Here is a 23603-nt window from a genome sequence, read left to right on the forward strand (position 1 = left end):
ATCTTTCTCTCGATCCTGACATCCCCACAGCATGATGCTGCCACCACCATGCTTCATCATAGGGACGGTGTCAGGTTTCCTCCAGACGTGACTCTTGGCATTCAGGCCAAAGAGTTCAATCTTGGTTTCATCAGACCAGAGAATCTTGTTTCTCATGGCCTGAGAGTCTTTAGGTGCCTTTTGGCAAACTCCAAGCAGGCTGTCATGTGCCTTTTACTAAGGAGTGGCTTCCGTCTGCCCACACTCTACCATAAAGGCCTGATTGGTAGAGTGCTGCAGAGATGGTTGTCCTTCTGGAAGGTTCTCCCATCTCCGCAGAGGAACTCTAGAGCTCTGTCAGAGTCACCATTGGGTTCTTGGTCACCTCCCTGACCAAGGCCCTTTCCCCCCGATTGCTCAGTTTGGCCGGGCGGCCAGCTCTAGGAAGAGTCTTGGTGGTTCCAAACTTCTTCCATTTAAGAATGATGGAGGCCACTGTGTTCTTGGGGACCTTCAATGCTGCATAAAATGTTTTGGTACCCTTCCCCAGATCTGTGCCTCAACACAATCCTGTCTCAGAGCTCTATGGACAATTCCTTCGACCTCATGGCATGGTTTTTGCTCTGACATGCTCTGTGAACTATGGGACCTTATATAGACAGATGTGTGCCTTTTTAAATCTGTCCAATCAGTTTAATTTACCAGAGGTGGACTCCAATCAAGTTGTAGAAACATCTCAAGGATGATCAATGGAAACAGGATGCACCTGAGCTCAATTTTGAATCTCATAGGAAAGGGTCTGAATACTTATTTAAATAAGGTATCTGTTTTTATTTTTAATAGATTTGCTAAAAACAAAAAGTAACCTGTTTTTGTTTTGTCATTATGGGGTATTGTGGGTAGATTGCTGAGGATTTTTTTATTTATTTAATCAATTTTAGAATAAGTCTGTAATGTAACAAAATGTGGAAAAAGTCAAGGGGTCTGAATAGTTTCTGAATGCAATGTACACTGTTTGGGGTTGTGGCTTGTTGTCATGGAGGCCATGTTATAGTTTCATTTGTTTACGTAACAGAGGAATCCTGAGCTGGGTCAACTCCGCACTAGGTCAGAAGCTAAACTAAGCAGCGGGGTGGGTACAGGTCTGACCAAGCAACCCAATGACATTCATATTTCCCTTTTATATTTGCATACTTCAATAATATGTTTATTACACATGGGATTGAATCCAAATGGAAAATATTTTTTGTTATTCTACTCTGACTGGTCAGTAAACTACTGTAGATGAAGAATACTGTTTTTGATATCATAGTAAAATACTATGTAAGTGTTGATGCTGGTAGAGACGAGAAGCAGGTACAGGGAGTAAACATTTAATTATCAACGGACATGACATGGAACAGGACAGGATAGCGTTTGGAAAAGAACAAATAACGACATTAATGCAGACACAGGGAACAAATGGGGGAGCAGACAGTTATAGATGGTGCAATCAACAAAGGGAGTCCAATGAGCGCTGCTGCGCGTAATGATGGTGACAGGTGTGCGTAATGAAGGGCAGCCTGGCGCCCTCGAGCGCCAAAGAGGGAGAGCGGGAGCAGGCATGACAGTACCCCCCCCCCCCCCCCCCCCCCTCTAGGGGTGCCACTCAGCCAGCATTCCGGAGTAACCTCTTCACTGTTGACGTTGAGACTGTTGTTTTGCGGGTACTATTTAATGAAACTGACAGTTGAGGACTTGTGAGGCGTCTGTTTCTCAAACTAGACACTCTAATGTACTTGTCCTCTTGCTCAGTTGTGTACCGGGGCCTCCCACTCCTCTTTCTATTCTGGTTAGAGCCAGTTTGCACTGTTCTGTGAAGGGAGTAGTACACAGCATTGTACGAGATCTTCAGTTTCTTGGCAATTTCTCACATGGAATTGCCTTCATTTCTCAGAACAAGAATAGACTGACGAGTTTCAGAAGAAAGTTCTTTGTTTCTGGCTATTTTTAGCCTGTAATCGAACCCACAAGTGCTGATAATCCAGATACTCAACTAGTCTAAAGAATGCCAGTTTTATTGCTTCTTTAATCAGACAACAGTTTTCAGCTGTGCCAACATAATTGCAAAAGGGTTTTCGAATGATTAATTAGCCTTTTAAAACAATAAACTTGGATTAACTAACACAACGTGCCATTGGAACACAGGAGTGATGGTTGCTGATAATGGGCCTCTGTATGCTTATGTAGATATTCCATAAAAAATCTGCCGTTTCCAGCTACAATAGTCATTTACAACATTAATAACAATGTCTACACTGTATTTCTGATCAATTTTATGTTATTTTAATGGACAAAAAAATAGCTTTTCTTTCAAAAACAAGGAGATTTCTAAGTGACCCCAAACTTTTGAACGGTAGTGTATATCTATGTCAATAAAGAAGGCATTTCATCACATTCAACCGTTTTTTATTAAAATGTAAGGTCCAATATCAAATCCTTTCTGGGTAACAATTAAGTACCTTACTGTAATTGTTTTCAATTAAAATTGACAAAAAAATAATAATAAATGCTTCTTAGCAAAGATCAATTTCTCAAGCAAGAATTTTGCTAGGACTGTCAGGGAGTGTTTTGAGTGGGGAGGGGAAAACTGAAAACTAGCTGTTATTGTTAGTGAGGTATGGAACTCACTTTCTTGTTGGTCTATTTGCTAATTTACAACCTGGTCAAAACTCCATCCCACCAAATGGGCTGAAATTGAATGTGGTCTTTTCAAACAGCTCTTACGCAAAAATGACATTATTATAATTTTCACAATTTCACAGTATTGTTCCAACCTCATAGTGTTGGAACTATATATAAAACACAGGGACATATTTTTGGGGACTACACTGGGCCTTTAAAATAGGAAAATGGAGCTAACAGAATACTGCAGAATGGAATATTTATTATTGCTCCCATCTGTCACATGCACTTATGTTAGCTTTTTCAACAGGTAATTTCATTGGGTTTTTCAAAAGTCAATATAGGATTCAATGTTCAAACAAATTAAATAAAAGTGTAAATCTATCATTCAATAAATCAAAAAGTTCAACAAATAATAAGTAATTAAATTAAGTCATCAAAACAGGGCAAACTAGGCAAATCAAAGCAAAATAGGCAAATCAAATATTAATCACAAAAAAAGAAAGGAAAGAAATCTAGCAATTGGCAATAAATACAATTAAATAAACTTCTTAATATAGACTCAGTGTCCTTTCAGTTATTTTTTTCATTGTTGTTTGTAGCTTTTTCAAAAGCTTTAGAACTGGATGCGATCATGTTCAGAGTTTTTTAGACCAATAGAAAAAACCAACAACACACATAAATTGCAAAACAATTCTCAGAAATGGTTACAGAAACATGCTGGATTTTATTCTAATGAGCTCCGCCCCCAAACATAACCAAATGTGGTCAGTCTTAACCAACTGAACAACTCTGAACAAATGCAGTAGAGCACAGTAGAGTTTAGTTCAGTACAGTAAATATAGTTTAGTTCAGTAGAGTACAGTAGAGAATAGTACAGTGAAGTATAGTAAAGTACAGTATAGTACAATATTATACTGTAGCGACCCGCACAGACAGCGGTGTGTTATGTGATAGGCTATTAGTGGGCTGTGTTGTACTTACCAGTGTTCGCGGGGTCCGACATGCCAATCAACCTGCAATCTGCCAATCACGGGATGCCTGGAATGTTCTGATGCCGGGCATCCTGGTGTTTGGCGGAGTGGCGTGGAGGGGGGTTGGGCAGGGGGATGGAGCATTTGAAGTTAAGACCAGGTTTAGCCATTGTTCTCTCTCTTACGTCTGGGCTTCACAAGAGAAGGTCACGATTGGCTTGTGGGGTGTCTTTTGTTTATTTGGCGTGGGCTACGGCCAAACAGTAGCCTGTGTAAAGTTGGGTTAATAAACCGTCAATTCGTAAACGCAACCCTCTGTCTGGACAATTGTTCCTTTATGATCTAGTCAGGTCATTACAATACATTATACTGTACTTTACTCTACTGCTGCTCTACTGTACTGTACTGGATATCTGTGGATCCTGAAATCAAAGCCGGTCCAGACCACAAAATGACGTCTGTTGACGTTGAAATCAAGGCCAGAGTGGACAGACCAAATTTCAATGTCTTTTCATGTGACAATTGGACTGTGCTCACTTGGCAGGTGTCTCTCCCCACCGACATCGGCAAAGATATCCTGCGAATGATACAGACTTGTAGACAGCTATTAGATATCGTTTTAGCCTGAGAGTGTCATTCTCGTACATCATTTCTTGACAAATGGTGGTTCAATTACAATGCATAGTACGTTTTGCTGTTTCTAGCCACCTGATTTCACACAAAGGAGCTTTCACATTCTCTTCAGCATGTGCTCGCAAGCCTGTTACAAAAGCATGTCAGGCAAGCTACATGACCTATCAGTGTAATATTCATGAGTATCTCTTATCATTGTCATTATTCATAATCAAATCAAAGTTTAGTGGTCGCGAAAAATCCAGAAAAATAAGAAAATTAATTATATAGGATGAGTCATGACTAGAATACAGTATATACATATAAAGTGGGTGAAACAGTACGTAAACATTATTAAGTGACCAGTGTTCAATGACTATGTACATCGGGCGACAGTCTCTAAGGTGCAGGGTAGAGTATCGGGCAGTAGACTGCTAATAACAGTGACTAAGGTTCGGGGCAGGGTACTGGGCGGAGGTCAGCTAGTGTTTATCAGTCTGGTGGCCTGGAGATAAAAGCTGTTTCTCAATCTCTCGGTTCCAGCTCATCATTTGTAGTGGATACTGGATCAAACTGTGGCGAATGGATTAATGCACGCGCTGTTGCTCATCACTCAAGACTGAAATTATAGACGGAGCAATTATTGAAATTATGTTAGTAAGAGACGGGGCGTATTTTGAAAGAAGAGGAAGGCTCAAGACAAGGTGATGAAACTCCGAAGATTCTATATTGATATTTAACCACCATATGTTCACGACACCACGCTATGGTAAGCAATCAATGACACAAACCATTCAAATAAGATGTTCATACATTGTTATAGCTAGCTAGTTGTTTTGCCACATTCAGTAGTTTGAATAGAGGCGTCAATCAACCGTATTAGTCCACAGTAAAGACAAGGGCTAGTAGGCTTGCCATGTCTGGATGCTGGAAATATGTTAATGCTTCTATATTGGCTTTCCTGAAGATACTTGAAATTAGCTTGCTAGCTAACGTTAGTTGTTTACTCAGAGAATGATACATATTTGTTTAACAAGGATGTGATACAGACGTTTCAACGCTTGCCCATTACGTTGTTTCCCTGTTCAACGAAAACTCAAGTGAATTTATCTCCAACTATTCACTTGCCAGCTAAGTCTATTTTTGAATGAATGAACTGAAGATACAGTGGTGTCTTAGTTACTGATACAAAATGCAAGACCACATTTAACATTACGTGACAGTGTGTCAGCTAACGTTACTTTCCCGGTTGTTGTGGTTCTGTGGGTTTTGTCAAAATACGCTGTGAGAATCTTGAGCAACCATTACATGATGTCAGGGCTTCATCAGAGGAAGTCACTGTGCAACGTTGAACATTTCTCAAAAAGTAAGTTCAAGAAGTCTACAAAAATGTTAAAGGCACATTCTGCATTTCAACAGCATGACACTGTTTGGTAACCTGAGGGATTGGTCTGGGTCAAGCCTGGGGAAATAGCGTAGCCTCATCATCACCTTCTAATTCATAGATATATTCTAATGTAGAGATGAAAGGTTTGAGTCTTAGTTTTATTAGACATATTTTGGAGCTTGTTTGTTTACAAACACTCGACTGACAAGAAAAACAAACAATGGAGTAATACAGTCTGAGATCTTGGGTTATCATTTAACCCATTAGTATCATTTCTTACCATTTATTGAAATGACCATGGGACAGCAGAACACATTAGACTTTAGCTTTAACTTAACACCTGGAACCCCCATGGACATTTGTGAATCTCCCCCAATTTAATGTGTAATTTAGTGTAATTTATTATTTATGGTGACAGTAATCTTTATGGTTTTTGTCAGGGTTTTTGTCTATAACCATACTCACTCTAATGCTTGTGAAAAAGCTGGGAAATAGCCTATGTCAATAGTAGCTCTGCTATACATGCATGTATGCAACCCAGCCCCCCTCACCTTCACAGTAGGGCCTCTCTCACACCCAATTCTAGGGTCTGCTCTTTGCCGCCTAACTTTTATCACAACCAAAATAGCTAGCTAAAATGTCTTGTGAACATTTTCAAATGTCCCAAACATATTTTGGTTTGTGACTGTTATTATCATTTAGTAGCAGTGTGATTTTTCAATACGCCTATTTCTTCTGCGCTGCTGCTGTGAAGTGGTGCTACCCCCAGAGGTCAATGTTTCCATTGTAAATGTGATGGTGGTATTGATGGTGTTTTATAGCATTAGTTACTTTTATAAAGAAAAATAACACAGCAAATGTTTTTTGGAAATTTGTCAACTTTCAAAAAAGAAAAAATGGATGATATTTCAACAGGTTAGACCAAATCCCATTACTACACTATGAACTGGATTGGAATGAATAGAATGAGGTTTATTTTCCAAATTCCAAAAATACTTTATCACACTTTACCTTTGGAAATGAACAGGTACAGGTACTTTAACTAGCCCACTGTTATGGCTTGTGAATGTTTCCTTCATTTAAATATTCACCCTAAATGCCACCTTGTTTCCAAATGCCCAAAATACTCTACAATAATACTTTGTCAAACTTCACCGTAGAAAATTGACAGGTCTAGCCTAACTACTACTATGGTTTGTGTTTTTTTTTTATTGTTAAAAAATTTATACATTCCTCATCACTTACAATAAGTAATTCAGCATCCTCCCACACAACATACAGAATGCATCCATCACACAGATCTGTATGTTCTAAATGTTAGTTTTGCGTAGACCTATTAATTATCAGCTAGGTTTATTTTCTAAAGTATTCTCTAATAACAGTCCTTTGCCAAACTGCCACAAATGACCATTAAAGATATCAAAGTCCTGGCTTCAATATTAATGTTGTTCCAGTTCAGTCACGTTAGAACTCGGGAAGACATTCATTCATTATTTTGTTTGCTTGCAGTAGCATAATAAAAAATAAGAAATAAATAATAATGTAATAATAATACATGGGATTTAATGCACCTTTAAAAAAAAAAAAAGACACTGTACATCAACACTCCTATCAGTTCCCACCTAGTCTCGTTTCTCCCACTTAGCTATGAGTTAGGACTAGCTCAACTAAATTATTGTCTTCTTAAGTGGAAATGTTATACAATATTGTATCTCTGTAGCTCAGTTGGTAGAGCATGGTGCTTGCAAGGCCAGGATAGTTAGATCGATTCCCAGGATCACCCATATGTAACAAAATGTATGTATGTGTGACTGGAAGTTGCATTGGATTAGATTGTCTGCCAAATGGCATTTATTTTTGTTGTTATAGCCTACTGTTAAGACACATTTGGAAGAATTTGACCTGTTTTACTTATCTTTACTTATGTTATACTTATTTGTCCATTGTTTAAAAGCTAATATGCCTAATATCCACACATTGTAGGAGTTTATATCCTCTGAGGGGAGGCAGTTAGGAAAACGTTGACATTAAATGGTTTACATACATACTGTACTAGCATGTTGGGCCTAGGTCGGGGCCTAAACACCACTGTTGTGGAGAAGGTCTTGACCAGGTGCATAGAATGTGAACTGATACCATTGGCCAGCTGGCCCTGCACTGGCATTCTGAAGACATTCCTCTGACAGAAATAGCCTGCTTCCACTACCCAGAGTTTAGCTACATGTTTTGTAGTTTCTGGCTCCAGAACTCAAGTTTTTGGAGCTGATGTAAGCTAATATGTTGCATTTAATTTGTATTTATGCTGACGTACAGTACCAGTCAAAAGTTTGGACACACCTACTCATTCATGGGTGTTTCGTTATTTCAACTATTTTCTACATTGTAGATTATTAGTGAAGACATCAAAACTATGAAATAACACATATGGAATCATGTAGTAACCAAAAAAGTGTTAAACAAATCAAAATTCTGATTCTTCAAAGTAGCCACCCTTCGCATTGATGACAGCTTTGCACACTCTTGGCATTCTCTCAACCAGCTTCATGAGGTAGTAACCTGGAATGAATTTCAATTAAAAGATATGCCTTGTTAAAAGTTAATTTGTGGAATTTCTTTCCTTCAAAATGCATATTAGCCAATCAGTTGTGTTGTGACAAGGTAGTGGTGGTATACAGAAGATATCCATATTTGGTAAAATACCAAGTCCATATTATGTCAAGAATAGCTCAAATAAGCAAAGAGAAACAACAGTCCATCATTACTTTAAGACATTAAGGTCAGTCAAATGAAATTTTCAAGATCTTTGAAAGTGAGGTCACAAAAACCATCAAGTGTTGTGATGAAACTGGCTCTCATGAGGTCCGCCACAGCAAAGGGAGACCCAGAGTTACCTCTGCTGCAGAGGATAAGTTCATTAGAGTTAACTGCACCTCAGATTGCAGCCCAAACAATTGCTTCACAAAGTTCAAGTAACAGACACATCTCAACATCAACTTTTCAGAGGATACTGCATGAATCCGGTCTTCATGGCCGAAGTGCTGCAAAGAACCCACTACCAAAGGACACCAATAATAAGAAGAGACTTGCTTGGGCCAAGAAACATGAGCAATGGACATTAGACCGGTAGAAATCTGTCCTTTGGTCTGATGAGTTCAAATTTTAGATTTTTGGATCCAACCGCCATGTCTTTGTAAGATGCAGAGTAGGTGAATGGATGATCTCCACATGTGTGGTTCTCACCGTGAAGCATGGAGGAGGAAGTGTTATGGTGTGGGGTTGCTTTGCTGGTGACATTGTCAGTGCTGTATTTAGAATTCAAGACACAATGAGTTGGACCGCAGAGTGAAGGAAAAGCAGCCAACAACTGCTCAGCATATGTGGGAACTCATTCAAGACCGTTGGAAAAGCATTCCAGGTGAAGCTGGTTGAGAGAATGCCAAGAGTGTGCAAAGCTGGCATCAAGGCAAAGGGTGGATACTTTGAAGAATCTCAAATATAAATATATATTGATTTGTTTAACACTTTTTTTTTTTTTTACTACTGTACATGATTCCATATGTGTTATGTCATAGTTTTGATGTCTTCACTATTATTCTACAATGTAGAAAATAGTAAAAATAAAGAAAAACCCTTGAATAAGTCGGTGTCCAAAATGTTGACTGGTACTGTATTATGTTTTCACAAAGCAGTGTGAAACCAGAATTAGGCCTAGCTTAGGCCTGTATTGTGGCACTAAAGTCGTACAGATACAGTGCCTTCAGAAATTATTCATACCCCTTGACTTTTTCCACATTTTGTTTTTACAGCCTTAATTTAAAATTGATTAAATTGAGAGTTTGTGTCACTGACTTACACACAATACCCCAAAATATAAGTGTAATTATGTTTTTAATGGTGTTTACAAATTCATAAAAAATGAAAAGCTGAAATGTCTTTAGTCAATAAGTATTCAACCCCTTTGTTATGGCAAGCCTAAATAAGTTCAGGATAAAAAATTGGCCTAACAAGTCACATAATACGTTGCATGGACTTAACATGAGTTTTGAATGACTACTTAGTCTCTGTACCCCCCACACAATGATCTGTAAGGTCTCTCAGTCAAGCAGTGAATTTCAAACACAGATTCAACCACAAAGACCAGGGAGGTTTTCCTGCCTCCCAAAGAAGGGCACCTATTGGTAGATGAAAAAAAAAAAAAAAAAAAAAAGCAGACATTGAATATCCCTTTGAGCATGGGGCATATTAATTACACTTTGGATTACACTTTACACCAATTCTTTACACCAATTCTCCCGAGTGGCTCAGCGGTCTAAGGCACTGCATCTCAGTGCTAGAGGCATCACTAGCACTGAGATGATTGGGAGTCCCATAGGGCGGTGCACAATTGGCCCAGCGTCATCCGGTTTAAGGTTTGACCGGGGTAGGCCTTCATTTTAAATAAGAATTTGTTCTCAACTGATTTGCCTAGTTAAATAAAGGTTAAATGAAATTTACAAAAAATAAACACCCAATCACTACAAAGATACAGGCATTTGCCGGAGAGGAAGGAAATTCCTTAGGGATTTCACGATGAGGACAATGGTGACTTTAAATCAGAAAGAGTTTAATGGCTGAGATAAGAGAACTGAGGATGGATCAACAACATTTAGTTACTCCACAATACTAACCTAAATGATAGAGTGAAAAGAAGGAAGCTTGTACAGAATACAAATATTCCAGAAAATGCATTCTGTTTGCAAGAAAGTAAAACTGCAAAAAATGTGTCAAAGAAATTAACTTTATGTTCTGAATAAAAAGTGTTATATTTGGGACAAATCCAACACAACACATCACTGAGGACCACTCTTCATATTTTCAAGCATGGTGGAGGGGTGCATCATGTTATGGGTATGCTTGTCATCGGCAAGGACGAGGGAGTTAAAAAATAAATAAATAAATGGAATAGCGCTAAGCACAGGCAAAATCCTAGTTCAGTTTGCTTTTCAACAGACTCTGAGAGACAAATTCAATTTTCAGCAGGACAATAAACTATAAGACAAGGCCAAATATAGACTGAAGTTGCTTACCAAGACGACATTGTTCCTGAGTGGCCTATTTACAGTTTTGACTTAAATCGGCTTGAAAATGTATGTCATGACTTGAAAATGGTTGTTTAGCAATGATAAACAGCCAACATAACAGAGCTTGAAGAATAATAATGTCCCAATATTGTACATTTCACGTATGCAAAGCTCTTAGACTTACAGCTGTAATCACTGCCCAAGGTGATTCTAACATGTATTGACTCAGGGGTGTGAATACTTATGTAAATGAGATGTTTCTGTATTTAATTTTCACTACATTTGCAAAAATATCTAAAAACATGTTTTCACTTTGTCATTATGGGGTAAAAATAAATTGAATCCATTCTGAATTCAGGGGTGACAAACTCATTCCACGGAGGGACGAGTTTCTGCGGGTTTTTGGTTTTTCCTTTCAATTAAGACCTAGACAACCAGGTGAGGGGAGTTACTTAATAATTAGTGACCTTAATTCATCAATCAAGTTCAAGGAGAAGCAAAAACCTGCACACTTGGCCCTCAGTGGAAGGAGTTTGACACGTGCTGTAACACGGAAAAATGTGGAATAAGTCAAGTGTTATCAAATTAATACTTTCTGAAGGCACTGTAAGTGCTACACTGCCTTAAACCTTACCCTACACTATGCTGAAGACCTGTTACATAAACGTTGTTGATATAGGCCTAAATCAAAGACATTTGTAGTAGGCCTAATTTGTATCATATAATTTGGATTGTGCCACTAGTAATGCTACGACACAAGTAGTCTACTCTTACATAAGGCCGAATTAAAACTCGACAATGCACTAAAACAAAACCATGAAATGAATCCGAATATAGCGTGTAGCCTAGACCTATTGAGTAGCCTACATTTCAGTTATCACAGTGTGTGAATGAGGAGAGTGTCTCCGTGACACTCACTACTGCATTGTAGGAAGACGCCCAAGATGGGTGCGAGACGGACAGACACAGCACTGTAGGCCCTAATGGAAATTTCCCAAAGCTCTATAATTAAACTGAAGGGAGACTGCCGTGTCCAATGTGTGCTTTTGTGCCCAAATATTTCATTGTTGTTTTTGGGATGGTGTTAACGGGATGGTGTTAACTAACCTGACTGGTATGAGAGAGCATCTCAGAATGCCAGGCATGCAGTATTATGAGTAGTAGCAGATACCATGTAATTTTTATATAGGCCAACATCCATGTTTTGCCGCCTCAAAATTTAAAATGTCTTTCTTGTTTAGCGTTGTCATTCATGCTGGTATGAAATAGAGGTCGACCGATTACGATTTTTCAACGCCTATACCGATACCGATTATTGGAGGACCAAAAAAGCCTATACCGATTAATCAGCCGATTTTTTAAAACATTTATTTGTAATAATGACAATTACAACAATACTGAATGAACACTTATTTTAACTTAATATAATACATCAATAAAATCAATTTAGCCTCAAATAAATAATGAAACATGTTCAATTTGGTTTAAATAATGCACAAACAAAGTGTTGGAGAAGAAAGTAAAAGTGCAATATGTGCCATGTAAGAAAGCTAACGTTTAAGTTCCTTGCTCAGAACATGAGAACATATGAAAGCTGGTAGTTCCTTTTAACATGAGTCTTCAATATTCCCAGGTAAGAAGTTTTAGGTTGTAGTTATTATAGGAATTCTAGGACTATTTCTCTCTATACGATTTGTATTTCATATACCTTTGACTATTGGATGTTCTTATAGGCACTTTAGTATTGCCAGCGTAACAGTATAGCTTCCAACCCTCTCCTCGCCGCTACCTGGGCTCGAACCAGGAACACATCGACAACAGCCACCCTCGAAGCAGCATTACCCATGCAGAGCAAGGGGAACAACTACTCCAAGTCTCAGAGCGAGTGACGTTTGAAACGCTATTAGCGTGCCTCCCGCTAACTAGCTAGCCATTTCACATCGGTTACACCAGCCTAATCTCGGGAGTTGATAGGCTTGAAGTCATAAACAGCTCAATGCTTGAAGCATTGCGAAGAGCTGCTGGCAAAACGCAGGAAAGTGCTGTTTGAATGAATGCTTACGAGCCTGCTGGTGCCTACCATCGCTCAGTCAGGCTGCTCTATCAAATCATAGACTAAATTATAACATAACACACAGAAATACGAGCCTTAGGTCATTAATATGGTCGAATCCGGAAACTATCATCTCGAAAACAAAACGTTTATTCTTTCAGTGAAATACGGAACTCTTACGTATTTTATCTAACGGGTGGCATCCATAAGTCTAAATATTCCTGTTACATTGCACAACCTTAAATGTTATGTCATAATTACTAAAAATTCTGGCAAATTAGTTCACAATGAGCCAGGCGGCCCAACCTGTTGCTGACTTTCTTTTAGCTAAATATGCAGGTTTAAAAATATATACTTCTGTGTATTGATTTTAAGAAAGGCATTGATGTTTATGGTTAGGTACACGTTGGAGCAACGACAATCCATTTTCGCGAATGCGCACCCCATCGATTATATGCAACGCAGAACACGCTAGATAAACTAGTAATATCATCAACCATGTGTAGTTATAACTAGTGATTATGATTGATTGTTTTTTATAAGATAAGTTAAATGCTAGCTAGCAACTTACCGTGTCTTCTTACTGCATTCGCGTAACAGGCAGGCTCCTCGTGAGGCAGGTGGTTAGAGCGTTGGACTAGTTAACTGTAAGGTTGCAAGATTGAATCCTTGAGCTGACAAGGTAAAAATCTGTCGTTCTGCCCCTGAAAAAGGCAGTTAACCCACCGTTCCTAGGCCGTCATTGAAAATAAGAATGTGTTCTTAACTGACTTGCCTAGTTAAATAAAGGTATAAAAAGTATATATATTTAAATCAGCAAAATCGGCGTCCAAAAATTCCCGATATCCGATTGTTATGAAAACTTGAAATCGGCCCTAATTAATCGACCATTCCGATTAAACGGTCGACCTTTAGTATGAAAGTATACCCTCATCAGACTGAAAGTCAAACATTAGAATAACCAGCCTGTTTTAGAAGAATGATTCCATAACTTTTTCTAATTAACTGTCAATATGCCAACATTCCATTCAAACAATGCAGTCAATCCACAGCCACAGACACTGGCTCAAATCAGTTGATGATAGGACTTAGACTGATCAAATCAAATTTTATTTGTCACATACACATGGTTAGCAGATGTTAATGCGAGTGTAGCGAAATGCTTGTGCTTCTAGTTCCGACCATGCAGTAATATCTCACAAGTAATCTAACCTAACAATTTCACAACAACTACCTTATACACACAAGTGTAAAGGAATGAATGAGAATATGTACATAAAAATAAAAATATATGAATGAGCGATGGCCGAACGGCATGGGCAAGATGCAGTAGATGGTATAGAGTACAGTATATACATATGAGATGAGTAATGTAGGGTATGTAAACATTATATAAAGTGGCATTGTTTAAAGTGGCTAGTGATACATGTATTACATAAAGATGGCAAGATGCAGTAGATGATATAGAGTACAGTATATACATATACATTATATTAAGTGGCATTGTTTAAAGTGGCTAGTGATACATTTTTGATCAATTCCCATCAATTTCCATTATTAAAGTGAGCTGGAGTTGAGTCAGTATGTTGGCAGCAGCCACTCAATGTTATTGATGGCTGTTTAACAGTCTGATGGCCTTGAGATAGAAGCTGTTTTTCAGTCTCCCGGTCCCCGCTTTGATGTACTGACCTCGCCTTCTGGATGATAGCGGGGTGAACAGGCAGTGGCTCGGGTGGTTGTTGCCCATGATTATCTTTTTGGCCTTCCTGTGACATCGGGTGGTGTAGGTGTCATGGAGGGCAGGTAGTTTGCCCCCGGTGATGCGTTGTGCAGACCTCACTACCCTCTGGAGAGCCTTACGGTTGTGGGCGGAGCAGTTGCCGTACCAGGCAGTGATACAGCCCAACAGGATGCTCTCGATTGTGCATCTGTAAAAGTTTGTGAATGAATTTTGGTGACAAGCCAAATTTCATCAGCCTCCTGGGGTTGAAGAGGCGCTGCTGCACCTTCTTCACCACGCTGTCTGTGTGGGTGGACCATTTCAGTTTGTCTGTGGTGTGTACGCGAGGAACTTAAAACTTTCCACCTTCTCCACTACTGTCCCGTCGATGTGGATAGGGGGCTGCTCGCTCTGCTGTTTCCTGAAGTCCACGATCATCTCCTTTGTTTTGTTGACGTTGAGTGTGAGGTTATTTTCCTGACACCACACTCCGAGGGCCCTCACCTCCTCCCTGTAGGCTGTCTCGTCATTGTTGGTAATCAAGCCTACCACTGTCATCTGCAAACTTGATGATTGAGTTGGAGGCGTGCATGGACACGCAGTCATGGGTGAACAGGGAGTGCAGGAGAGGGCTGAGAACACACCCTTGTGGGGCCCCAGTGTTGAGGATCAGCGGGGTGGAGATGTTGTTACCTACCCTCACCACCTGGGGGCGGCCCATCAGGGAGTCCAGGACCCAGTTGCACAGGGCGGGGTAGAGACCCAGGGTATCGAGCTTAATGACGAGTTTGGAGGGTACTATGGTGTTAAATGCTGAGCTGTAGTCGATGAACAGCATTCTTACATAGGTATTCCTCTTGTCCAGATGGGTTAGGGCAGTGTGCAGTGTGATTGCGATTGCGTCATCTGTGGACCTATTGGGGCGGTAAGCAAATTGGAGTGGGTCTAGGGTGTTAGGTAGGGTGGAGGTGATACGGTCCTTGACTAGTCTCTCAAAGCACTTCATGATGACGGAAGTGAGTGCTACGGGGCGATAGTCATTTAGCTCAGTTACCTTAGCTTTCTTGGGAACAGGAACAATGGTGGCCCTCTTGGGAACAGCAGACTGGGATAAGGATTGATTGAATATGTCCGTAAACACACCAGACAGCTGGTCTGCTTATGCTCTGCGACTCTACTTTGTCTCTATACTGACGCTTAGCTTGTTTGATTGCCTTGCGGAGGGAATGGCACTGTTTGTATTCAGTCATGTTTCCGGTCACCTTGCCCTGATTAAAAGCAGTGGTTCGCGCTTTCAGTTTTGCGCGAATGCTGCCATCCATCCACGGTTTCTATTGTATCATATAATAGCACTCATACAGTAGCTTTCCAAGAAAACGAAATCTGAGACATTTATGGTCTGTTTACATATATTTTAGAGGCTATTTATACCAAAAATTGGTCTAAAACCTTGGTAGTGGTATAATTGGTATAAAAACAACAATATTTTGGGGTGATAGCATTTCTATTACACATTTTTTGATACACCACATGCCTAACTTTAATTTTCCTGCATAAGTAAAGGCAGGAAAGCCATCACCTACAGTAGGCCACTATTGTCATTCATTCCAATTAGACTGGTTTTGGGTTTTCCCTGACCAAGATGGCTTCCATTTTGCCAAATTCTGGAATTTAACGATTTTGACATAGGCCCTCTAGTAATTTAATACGTTCTCTATAGGTATTACCATATGGGGGGACCTACTTGATGTGCGTAACTCAAACTTTTGCTTAAAGGGTAAGATGCATTAGTTTTTATGCACCAAAGTAACAATACAATGTGGTCAAAGACTTAATTGAGTAATTTAGTGAGTGGCCGAGTGGCGCAGTGGTCTAAGGCACTGCATAGCTGTTGGATTTTCCTTAATTGTCCCTGATTGGGCCTCAGCCATCAATCTCTAAGTAGGCTAAATAACTAACGTTAGCTGGCTCGCTAGTTTGCTAGCTAAGATACCTGCATATGCCATAGCATTCGGAAAGTATTCAGACCCCTTCCCTTTTCCCACATTTTTTTTTACATTACAGCATTATTCTTAAATAGATTAAATAAAATGTTTTTCTCGTCAATCTACACACAATACCCCATAATGACAAAGAAAAACAGGTTTTTAGATTTTTTTTGCTAATTACATTTTTGTATTATTATTTTTTAAATACCTTATTTACTTAAGTATTTAGACCCTTTGCTGTGAGGCTCAAAATGGAGCTCAGGTGCATCCTGTTTCCATTGATCATCATTGAGATGTTTATACAACTTGATTGGAGTCCATCTGTGGTAAATTCAATTGATTGGACATGATGTGGAAAGGCACACACCTGTTTATATAAGGTCCTACAGTTGACAGTGCATGTCAGAGCAAAAACCATGCCAAGAGGTCGAAGAAATTGTCCGTCGAGCTCCGGGACAGGATTGTGTCGAGGCACAGATCTGAGGAAGGGTACAAAAAAAATCTGCAGCATTGAAGTTCCCCAAGAACACAGTGTCCTCTGTTATTCTTAAATGGAAGAAGTTTGGAACCACCAAGATTCTTCCTAGAGCTGGCCGCCTGTTCAAACTGAGCAATCGGGGGAGAAGAGTCTTCGTCGAGAAGGTGACCAAGAACCCGATGGTCACTCTGACAGAGCTCCAGAGTTCTTTTGTGGAGATGGGAGAACCTTCCAGAAGGACAACCATCTCTGCTGCACTCCACCAATCAGGCCCTTATGGTAGAGTGGCCAGACAGAAGCCTCTCTTCGGTAAAAGGCACATGACAGCCTGCTTGGAGTTTGCCAAAAGGCACCTAAAGGACTCTCAGACCATAAGAAACAAGATTCTCTGGTCTGATGAAACCAAGATTGAACTCTTTGGCTTGAATGCCAAGAGTCACGTCTGGAGGAAACCTGGCACCGTCCCTATGATGAAGCATGGTGGTGGCAGCATCATGCTGTGGGGATGTCAGGATCGAGAGAAAGATGAATGGAGCAAAGTACAGAGAGATCCTTGATGAAAACCTGCTATACAGATGTGCCAAGCTTGTAGCGTCATACCCAAGACGACTCGAGGCTGTCAAGGTCCTTCAACAAAGTATTGAGTAAAGGGTCTGAATACTTATGTAAATGTGATATTTCGGTTTAAAAATGTTGATACATTTGCAAAAATGTCTAATAACCTGTTTTTGCTTTGTCATTATGAGTCATTTTGTGTAGATAGATTAAGTTTTTTTTCTGGTTTGGCAAGTCATGTTTCCGAGGATGCATGACCTGACCTTCACCTCTCCCGAGCCCGTTGGGGAGTTGCAGCGATGAGACGATCGTAATCACGAAATTGGGGAGAAAAGGGGGTAAAAATAAATAAATATATATATTTTTTGCTTCCGTAGAGTGATCAGGGATGTGCAAATATAGTTTTTCTTCACAGAAAATAAATTAGCGCTACACATTGTCACACCCTGGCCTTAGTTATCTTTGTTTCCTTTATTATTTTTGTAAGGGGGGGGGGTTATGTCACACCCTGGCCTTAGTTATCTTTGTTTCCTTTATTATTTTTGTTAGGTCAGGGTGTGACATGGGGGAGGTTTGTGTTTGGGTGATTATATGGTTAAGGGGTTGTTGGGTTTTGTGTGTGTGGTTTTGTGTTGAGTGAGTATGTCTAGGTATGTCTATGGTTTAGTGAGGGTTTCTAGGTATGTCTATGGTTGCCTGAGTGGTTTCCCAATCAGAGACAGATGTCTTTCATTTGTCTCTGATTGGGAGCCATATTTTAGGCGGCCATAGGCATCATGTGTTGGTTGGGTCATTGACTTAGTCGGTGTCTTAGTCTGTGTCTAGGTCGGTGTCAAGTTTGCATGTTTTGCATTTAGTCGGTTTTGGTTTCACGGTTTTCGATTTGTTGTTTTGCTTTGTTTGGTCATCTCCTTAATAAAGAGAAGATGCATTTTTTACACGCTGCGCCTTGGTCCTCTCTCTCTCCCATGGTCGATCGTGACAGAATGACCCAACCAATTTGGACCAAGCAGTGTGAAAGGAGGGAACCAGAGCCAGTGGTTCGGAGATTGGAGGTGAGCAATGGGATTGATACAGAGACTGTTAAGGATTTATTGAGGAGTTTGGAGGAGAGTGAAAAGAGGGACCTGCTGTGTTGGTGCGTGATACACGACATCCACCCGACAGAGCGTGTGCGGGAGGTGATGTTACCTGAGTCAGTTCTCCATGCTCGTCCTGAGTTGCGTGCTAACCGTCTAGGAATGACAGTTCCACGAACTAGGTCTCCTGTGTGCCTCCCTAGTCCTGCTCCTTCTGTAGCACCTTCCCGCTCCAGCTCGGTACCTCCAGTTCCGGCACCACGCACTATGCCTATAGTGCGCTTTAAGAGCCCAGTGTGTCCTGTTGCTGCTCCCCGCACTAGCCTTGAGAGGCGTGTTCCCAGCCCGGTACCACCTGTGCCGGCACCACGCTCTAGGCCTAATGTGCTTATCCAGGGGCCAGTATGCCCTGTTTCATCTCCCCGCACTAGCCTTCAGGTGCGTGTTCTCAGCCCGGTACCTCCAGTTCCGGCACCACGCACCAGGCCTATAGTGCGTCTCAGCCGGCCAGAGCTGCCAGTCTGCCCCGAGTCGTCAGAGCTGCCAGTCTGCCCCGAGCCGTCAGAGCTGCCAGTCTGGCCCCGAGTCGTCAGAGCTGCCAGTCTGCCCCGAGTCGTCAGAGCTGCCAGTCTGCCCCGAGTCGTCAGAGCTGCCAGTCTGCCCCGAGTCGTCAGAGCTGCCAGTCTGCCCCGAGTCGTCAGAGCTGCCAGTCTGCCCCGAGTCGTCAGAGCTGCCAGTCTGCCCCGAGTCGTCAGAGCTGCCAGTCTGCCCCGAGTCGTCAGAGCTGCCAGTCTGCCCCGAGTCGTCAGAGCTGCCAGTCTGCCCCGAGTCGTCAGAGCTGCCAGTCTGCCCCGAGTCGTCAGAGCTGCCAGTCTGCCCCGAGTCGTCAGAGCTGCCAGTCTGCCCCGAGTCGTCAGAGCTGCCAGTCTACCCAGCGCCATCTGAGCCATCCGTCTACCCGGCGCCATCTGAGCCATCCGTCTACCCGGCGCCATCTGAGCCATCCGTCTACCCGGCGCCATCTGAGCCATCCGTCTACCCGGCGCCATCTGAGCCATCCGTCTGCCACGAGCCATTAGAGTCGCCCGCCAGCCACGAGCCATTAGAGTCGCCCGCCAGCCACGAGCCATTAGAGTCGCCCGCCAGCCACGAGCCATTAGAGTCGCCCGCCAGCCACGAGCCATTAGAGTCGCCCGCCAGCCATGATCAGCCAGAGTCGCCCGCCAGCCATGATCAGCCAGAGTCGCCCGCCAGCCATGATCAGCCAGAGTCGCCCGCCAGCCATGATCAGCCAGAGTCGCCCGCCAGCCATGATCAGCTAGAGTGGTCCGCCAGCCAGGATCGGCTGAATCCGCCATTCAGCCAGGATCTACCAGAGACACCGAAGCGGAGATCGACTATGGTGGAGTGGGGGCCACGTCCTGCACCCGAGCCGCCGCCATATTAAGGCCTACCCCGGATCCTCCCCTTGACTTTATGTTGGTGCGCCCGGTGTTCGCACCTTAAGGGGGGGGTTATGTCACACCCTGGCCTTAGTTATCTTTGTTTCCTTTATTATTTTTGTTAGGTCAGGGTGTGACATGGGGGAGGTTTGTGTTTGGGTGATTATATGGTTAAGGGGTTGTTGGGTTTTGTGTGTGTGGTTTTGTGTTGAGTGAGTATGTCTAGGTATGTCTATGGTTTAGTGAGGGTTTCTAGGTATGTCTATGGTTGCCTGAGTGGTTTCTCAATCAGAGACAGATGTCTTTCATTTGTCTCTGATTGGGAGCCATATTTTAGGCGGCCATAGGCATCATGTGTTGGTTGGGTCATTGACTTAGTCGGTGTCTTAGTCTGTGTCTAGGTCGGTGTCAAGTTTGCATGTTTTGCATTTAGTCGGTTTTGGTTTCACGGTTTTCGATTTGTTGTTTTGCTTTGTTTGGTCATCTCCTTAATAAAGAGAAGATGCATTTTTTACACGCTGCGCCTTGGTCCTCTCTCTCTCCCATGGTCGATCGTGACACACATTTGGCATAAAATAGCTTAATTTTCATCAGATGACAAAAGAAGTGCAATGCTATTTGGCTGGCAGCCACCGAAGTAGGCTAAATGAGCTTACAATGAAAACGCAATAAAAAAAATTGTAAAAACTATGCATGGCCATCATATTTCTGTTGATCATAGAAAAAATGTAGCCAACTTTCAGGCCCAACCTGAGATATCTCTGTTTTCTTTATATTTTGGTTAGGTCAGGGTGTGACTAGGGTGGATACGCTAGTTTTTGTATTGTCTAAGGGTTTTGTATTGTCCAGGGTTTTGTATGTCTAGGGTTTTATAGGTCTAGGTATTTGTATGTTTATGGTGGCCTGATATGGTTCCCAATCAGAGGCAGCTGTTTATCGTTGTCTCTGATTGGGGATCATATTTAGGTAGCCATTTCCCTTTGGTGTTTGTGGGTTCTTGTTCTATCTTTAGTTGCCTGTCTACACTATTCATATAGCTTCACGGTTCATTTTGTTATTTTGGTTAGTTTGTTCAGTGTTCATTCTTATAATAATAAAGAATGTACGCATACCACGCTGCGCCTTGGTCCGATTCATACGACGAACGTGACACCAGCTAAACTTCCTAATGTTTTTCTTAAAGTTAATCTTGCATTTTACCTGAGAAAAGTATGCTAGCTAATCCGAGAGACGTAGCTACACATCAGTCAGAGCACTCTCCGTTTGTGAATTGTCATTTGAGTGGAGAAGTGCAACTGAAGCACAACATTTGTCTGATGCCGAGCAAAAATTACAATAAGAAGCGTTTTAGATCGTTTTGTAAACGCAGCAAGATACAGTACTTCTTATGTGTTGTTACTTTTTTTCCTGTGTGAAAAATAAATAATTCTACGTTACCGCGACCCCCAAGTTTAACTTGCGTATCTAAGTGTTTGAAAAGTCAAAGCCCTTTGGATTAGTTATTTGTACAGCTGCCACTGGTATATTTTGATTTCCTTGCATTTTGTCTCCTCTCCCCTCTCGGCCATTTCCTCCTCCATCTTCTCCAAGCAGAGCAGGCAGTCCTGTTGCCCTAGCGACTCCAGACCCCACACATGCTGCTCCAGAGCCTTGACAGTTCATTTGCACAATGTCTCTTGTTCACATTCACATGTAAATGTCCAAACTTACCAAAAATGACATGGTATCTCCTAATTATATGTATAACTTTATGAGTTGGACTGCCTGTCTTTGCAATATTTTTGTTCCCCGTTTGCACTCGTTATTATATATAGCCTTAGCCCCACCCAACTCTTCAAGGATTCACGTCAGGTCATGTGCTAAACAGAGTGAGTAAGGTAGTGTAGTAAACAACCAAACATTAAGACTAAAAGTGGTAAAGGTAGTAGCATACAATAAGGAAAAACTCCAGCTAGAAATACACTTTACCTAGTCCTTGGCCTATATCCTAATCTGACTTTGGTGCAGATCATGTTGTTCTTCACATTTACTGTCTCTGGTAAACACACACTATATCAAATAAAATCAAAGTTTATTTGTCAGATGCACAGGATACAGAAGGTTTAAACGGTACAGTGAAATGGTTCCTTTGATAATAACAATGTCAAAAATAGAAAGTGTCCAGATAAAAATATTAAATCAATATTTTATCATTATTAGGGGATGCTTACCAAGACACACTTGTCTAAACTTGTCTAAACTATAGAAATGCTATAACCACCCCCCAGCCACATCTAGCGGATGGGTAGCTATTGTCTAGACATGTACATATGTTCATGAAATACAATAAATGACCAGACACCTGGCTATGGGTCATGTAATGATCTGGCGAGGTAGAGTCTTTTGTTTAGACATGTAGCTAGCTAAACAATGAACCATAATCCCAACCCATAGCTACAGTACAAACAGATCGTCATAGATCGCCTAGCGATGCAAATGGATTGCTGCGATACGAATAATATTACTACACAGATCATACACTTAATGTCAGCTAGCAAGCCAGCGAGCTAACGTTCGCTAGCTATCTAACAGCACACTTTAACTTGCAAAGAAAACAGCATTAGAAACGTATTACATCAAAACATTTAGAAAGACTCTTACCGAAGACGTGGATTTCGATTAAGGCAGCCCCCTGCACCTCTCTGATTCAGAGGAGTTGAGTGAAGACACATTTCAGTTGAATACATTCATTTGGACCACTGATTAGGTACCCACCCCCCTTTCCCCTTACATGGATAAACACTTCATGGCAGCGTGTCTTTTCCGTTTTGTTTGTAGCTAGCTACAGCTTGTTTGGCCAGATGTGTCAAGTCACTCCGGTTCACACTGACCGTGTGCAGAAAGTAGTCATCACAACTTTTTCCCACTGATCTTTGTAGATAGATCCTGCTAAATTCAGGGCAGCAATGTTGTTGATAGCAGTAGGAACAATTTTGCAGTTCTCCATGGCTATCTTTCAAAATAGCCACAATAGCAATGATTATCTACACATACTATAACATGAGCAGCTCATGTTATAGACAGAAGTGGGCTACATGGCAGACTGATCCAAACTAATCTCTTGGCATGTCCAGCCCATCCATTATCTCAGCCAATCATGGCTAGCGGGAAGGTCCCTGACTTTTTCCGTTGCAAAACCAACTATGTTCGTAATTTTAACAATTTTATTCGTATTTACAGATGGCATAAAAGTTTGTTATTATGGCACATGAAAGTTCACATGTTCCAGAAGGAAGTTCTACAAAACAATTATCTTCAAATACCTATCCTGTGAACCAGTGACGTGTGACACACGCCTAGCTTCTTCTTGAAATTAGTCACATATGTCATCACTGTTAATTCAACGATAGGTCATTCAACTTTTTCTGTTATAGTCAGGTGGACTGGAGTAGAGTTTGGCTTAGTGTTTTCACCCAGTGAAAAGTGAAAAATCCAACAAGAAGCTGCTTTGCTGTAGTACAGCCAGACCACAATGTTTATAGATGTTCATTGATGTTTCTCAAGTCCAGTGAGTAACGTGCGTTATATTCAGACACCAGTTGGGTGTCACTCATCCTTAGCATAAAACAGAAA

The 23603-nt window shown here is 41.3% G+C and overlaps 1 protein-coding gene across 2 annotated transcripts in view; it reads left to right on the forward strand.

Annotated features, from left to right (window-relative positions):
- Positions 1-4707: 4707 nt before the first annotated feature.
- The window catches only part of LOC129814102 (sodium- and chloride-dependent glycine transporter 1-like), a 93876-nt gene continuing 74980 nt past the window's right edge, over positions 4708-23603 (forward strand). For both annotated transcript variants that reach the window (XM_055866901.1, XM_055866905.1), the window contains exon 1: positions 4708-4998. Coding sequence is in view for 1 of the 2 variants with exons in the window: in XM_055866905.1 (XP_055722880.1) it covers positions 4996-4998 (3 nt within the window). In the remaining variant the exon portion in view is untranslated. The remainder of the gene's footprint in view (positions 4999-23603) is intronic.

Source organism: Salvelinus fontinalis, chromosome 17, assembly GCF_029448725.1.
Source record: "Salvelinus fontinalis isolate EN_2023a chromosome 17, ASM2944872v1, whole genome shotgun sequence".
Classification (NCBI taxonomy): domain Eukaryota; kingdom Metazoa; phylum Chordata; class Actinopteri; order Salmoniformes; family Salmonidae; genus Salvelinus; species Salvelinus fontinalis.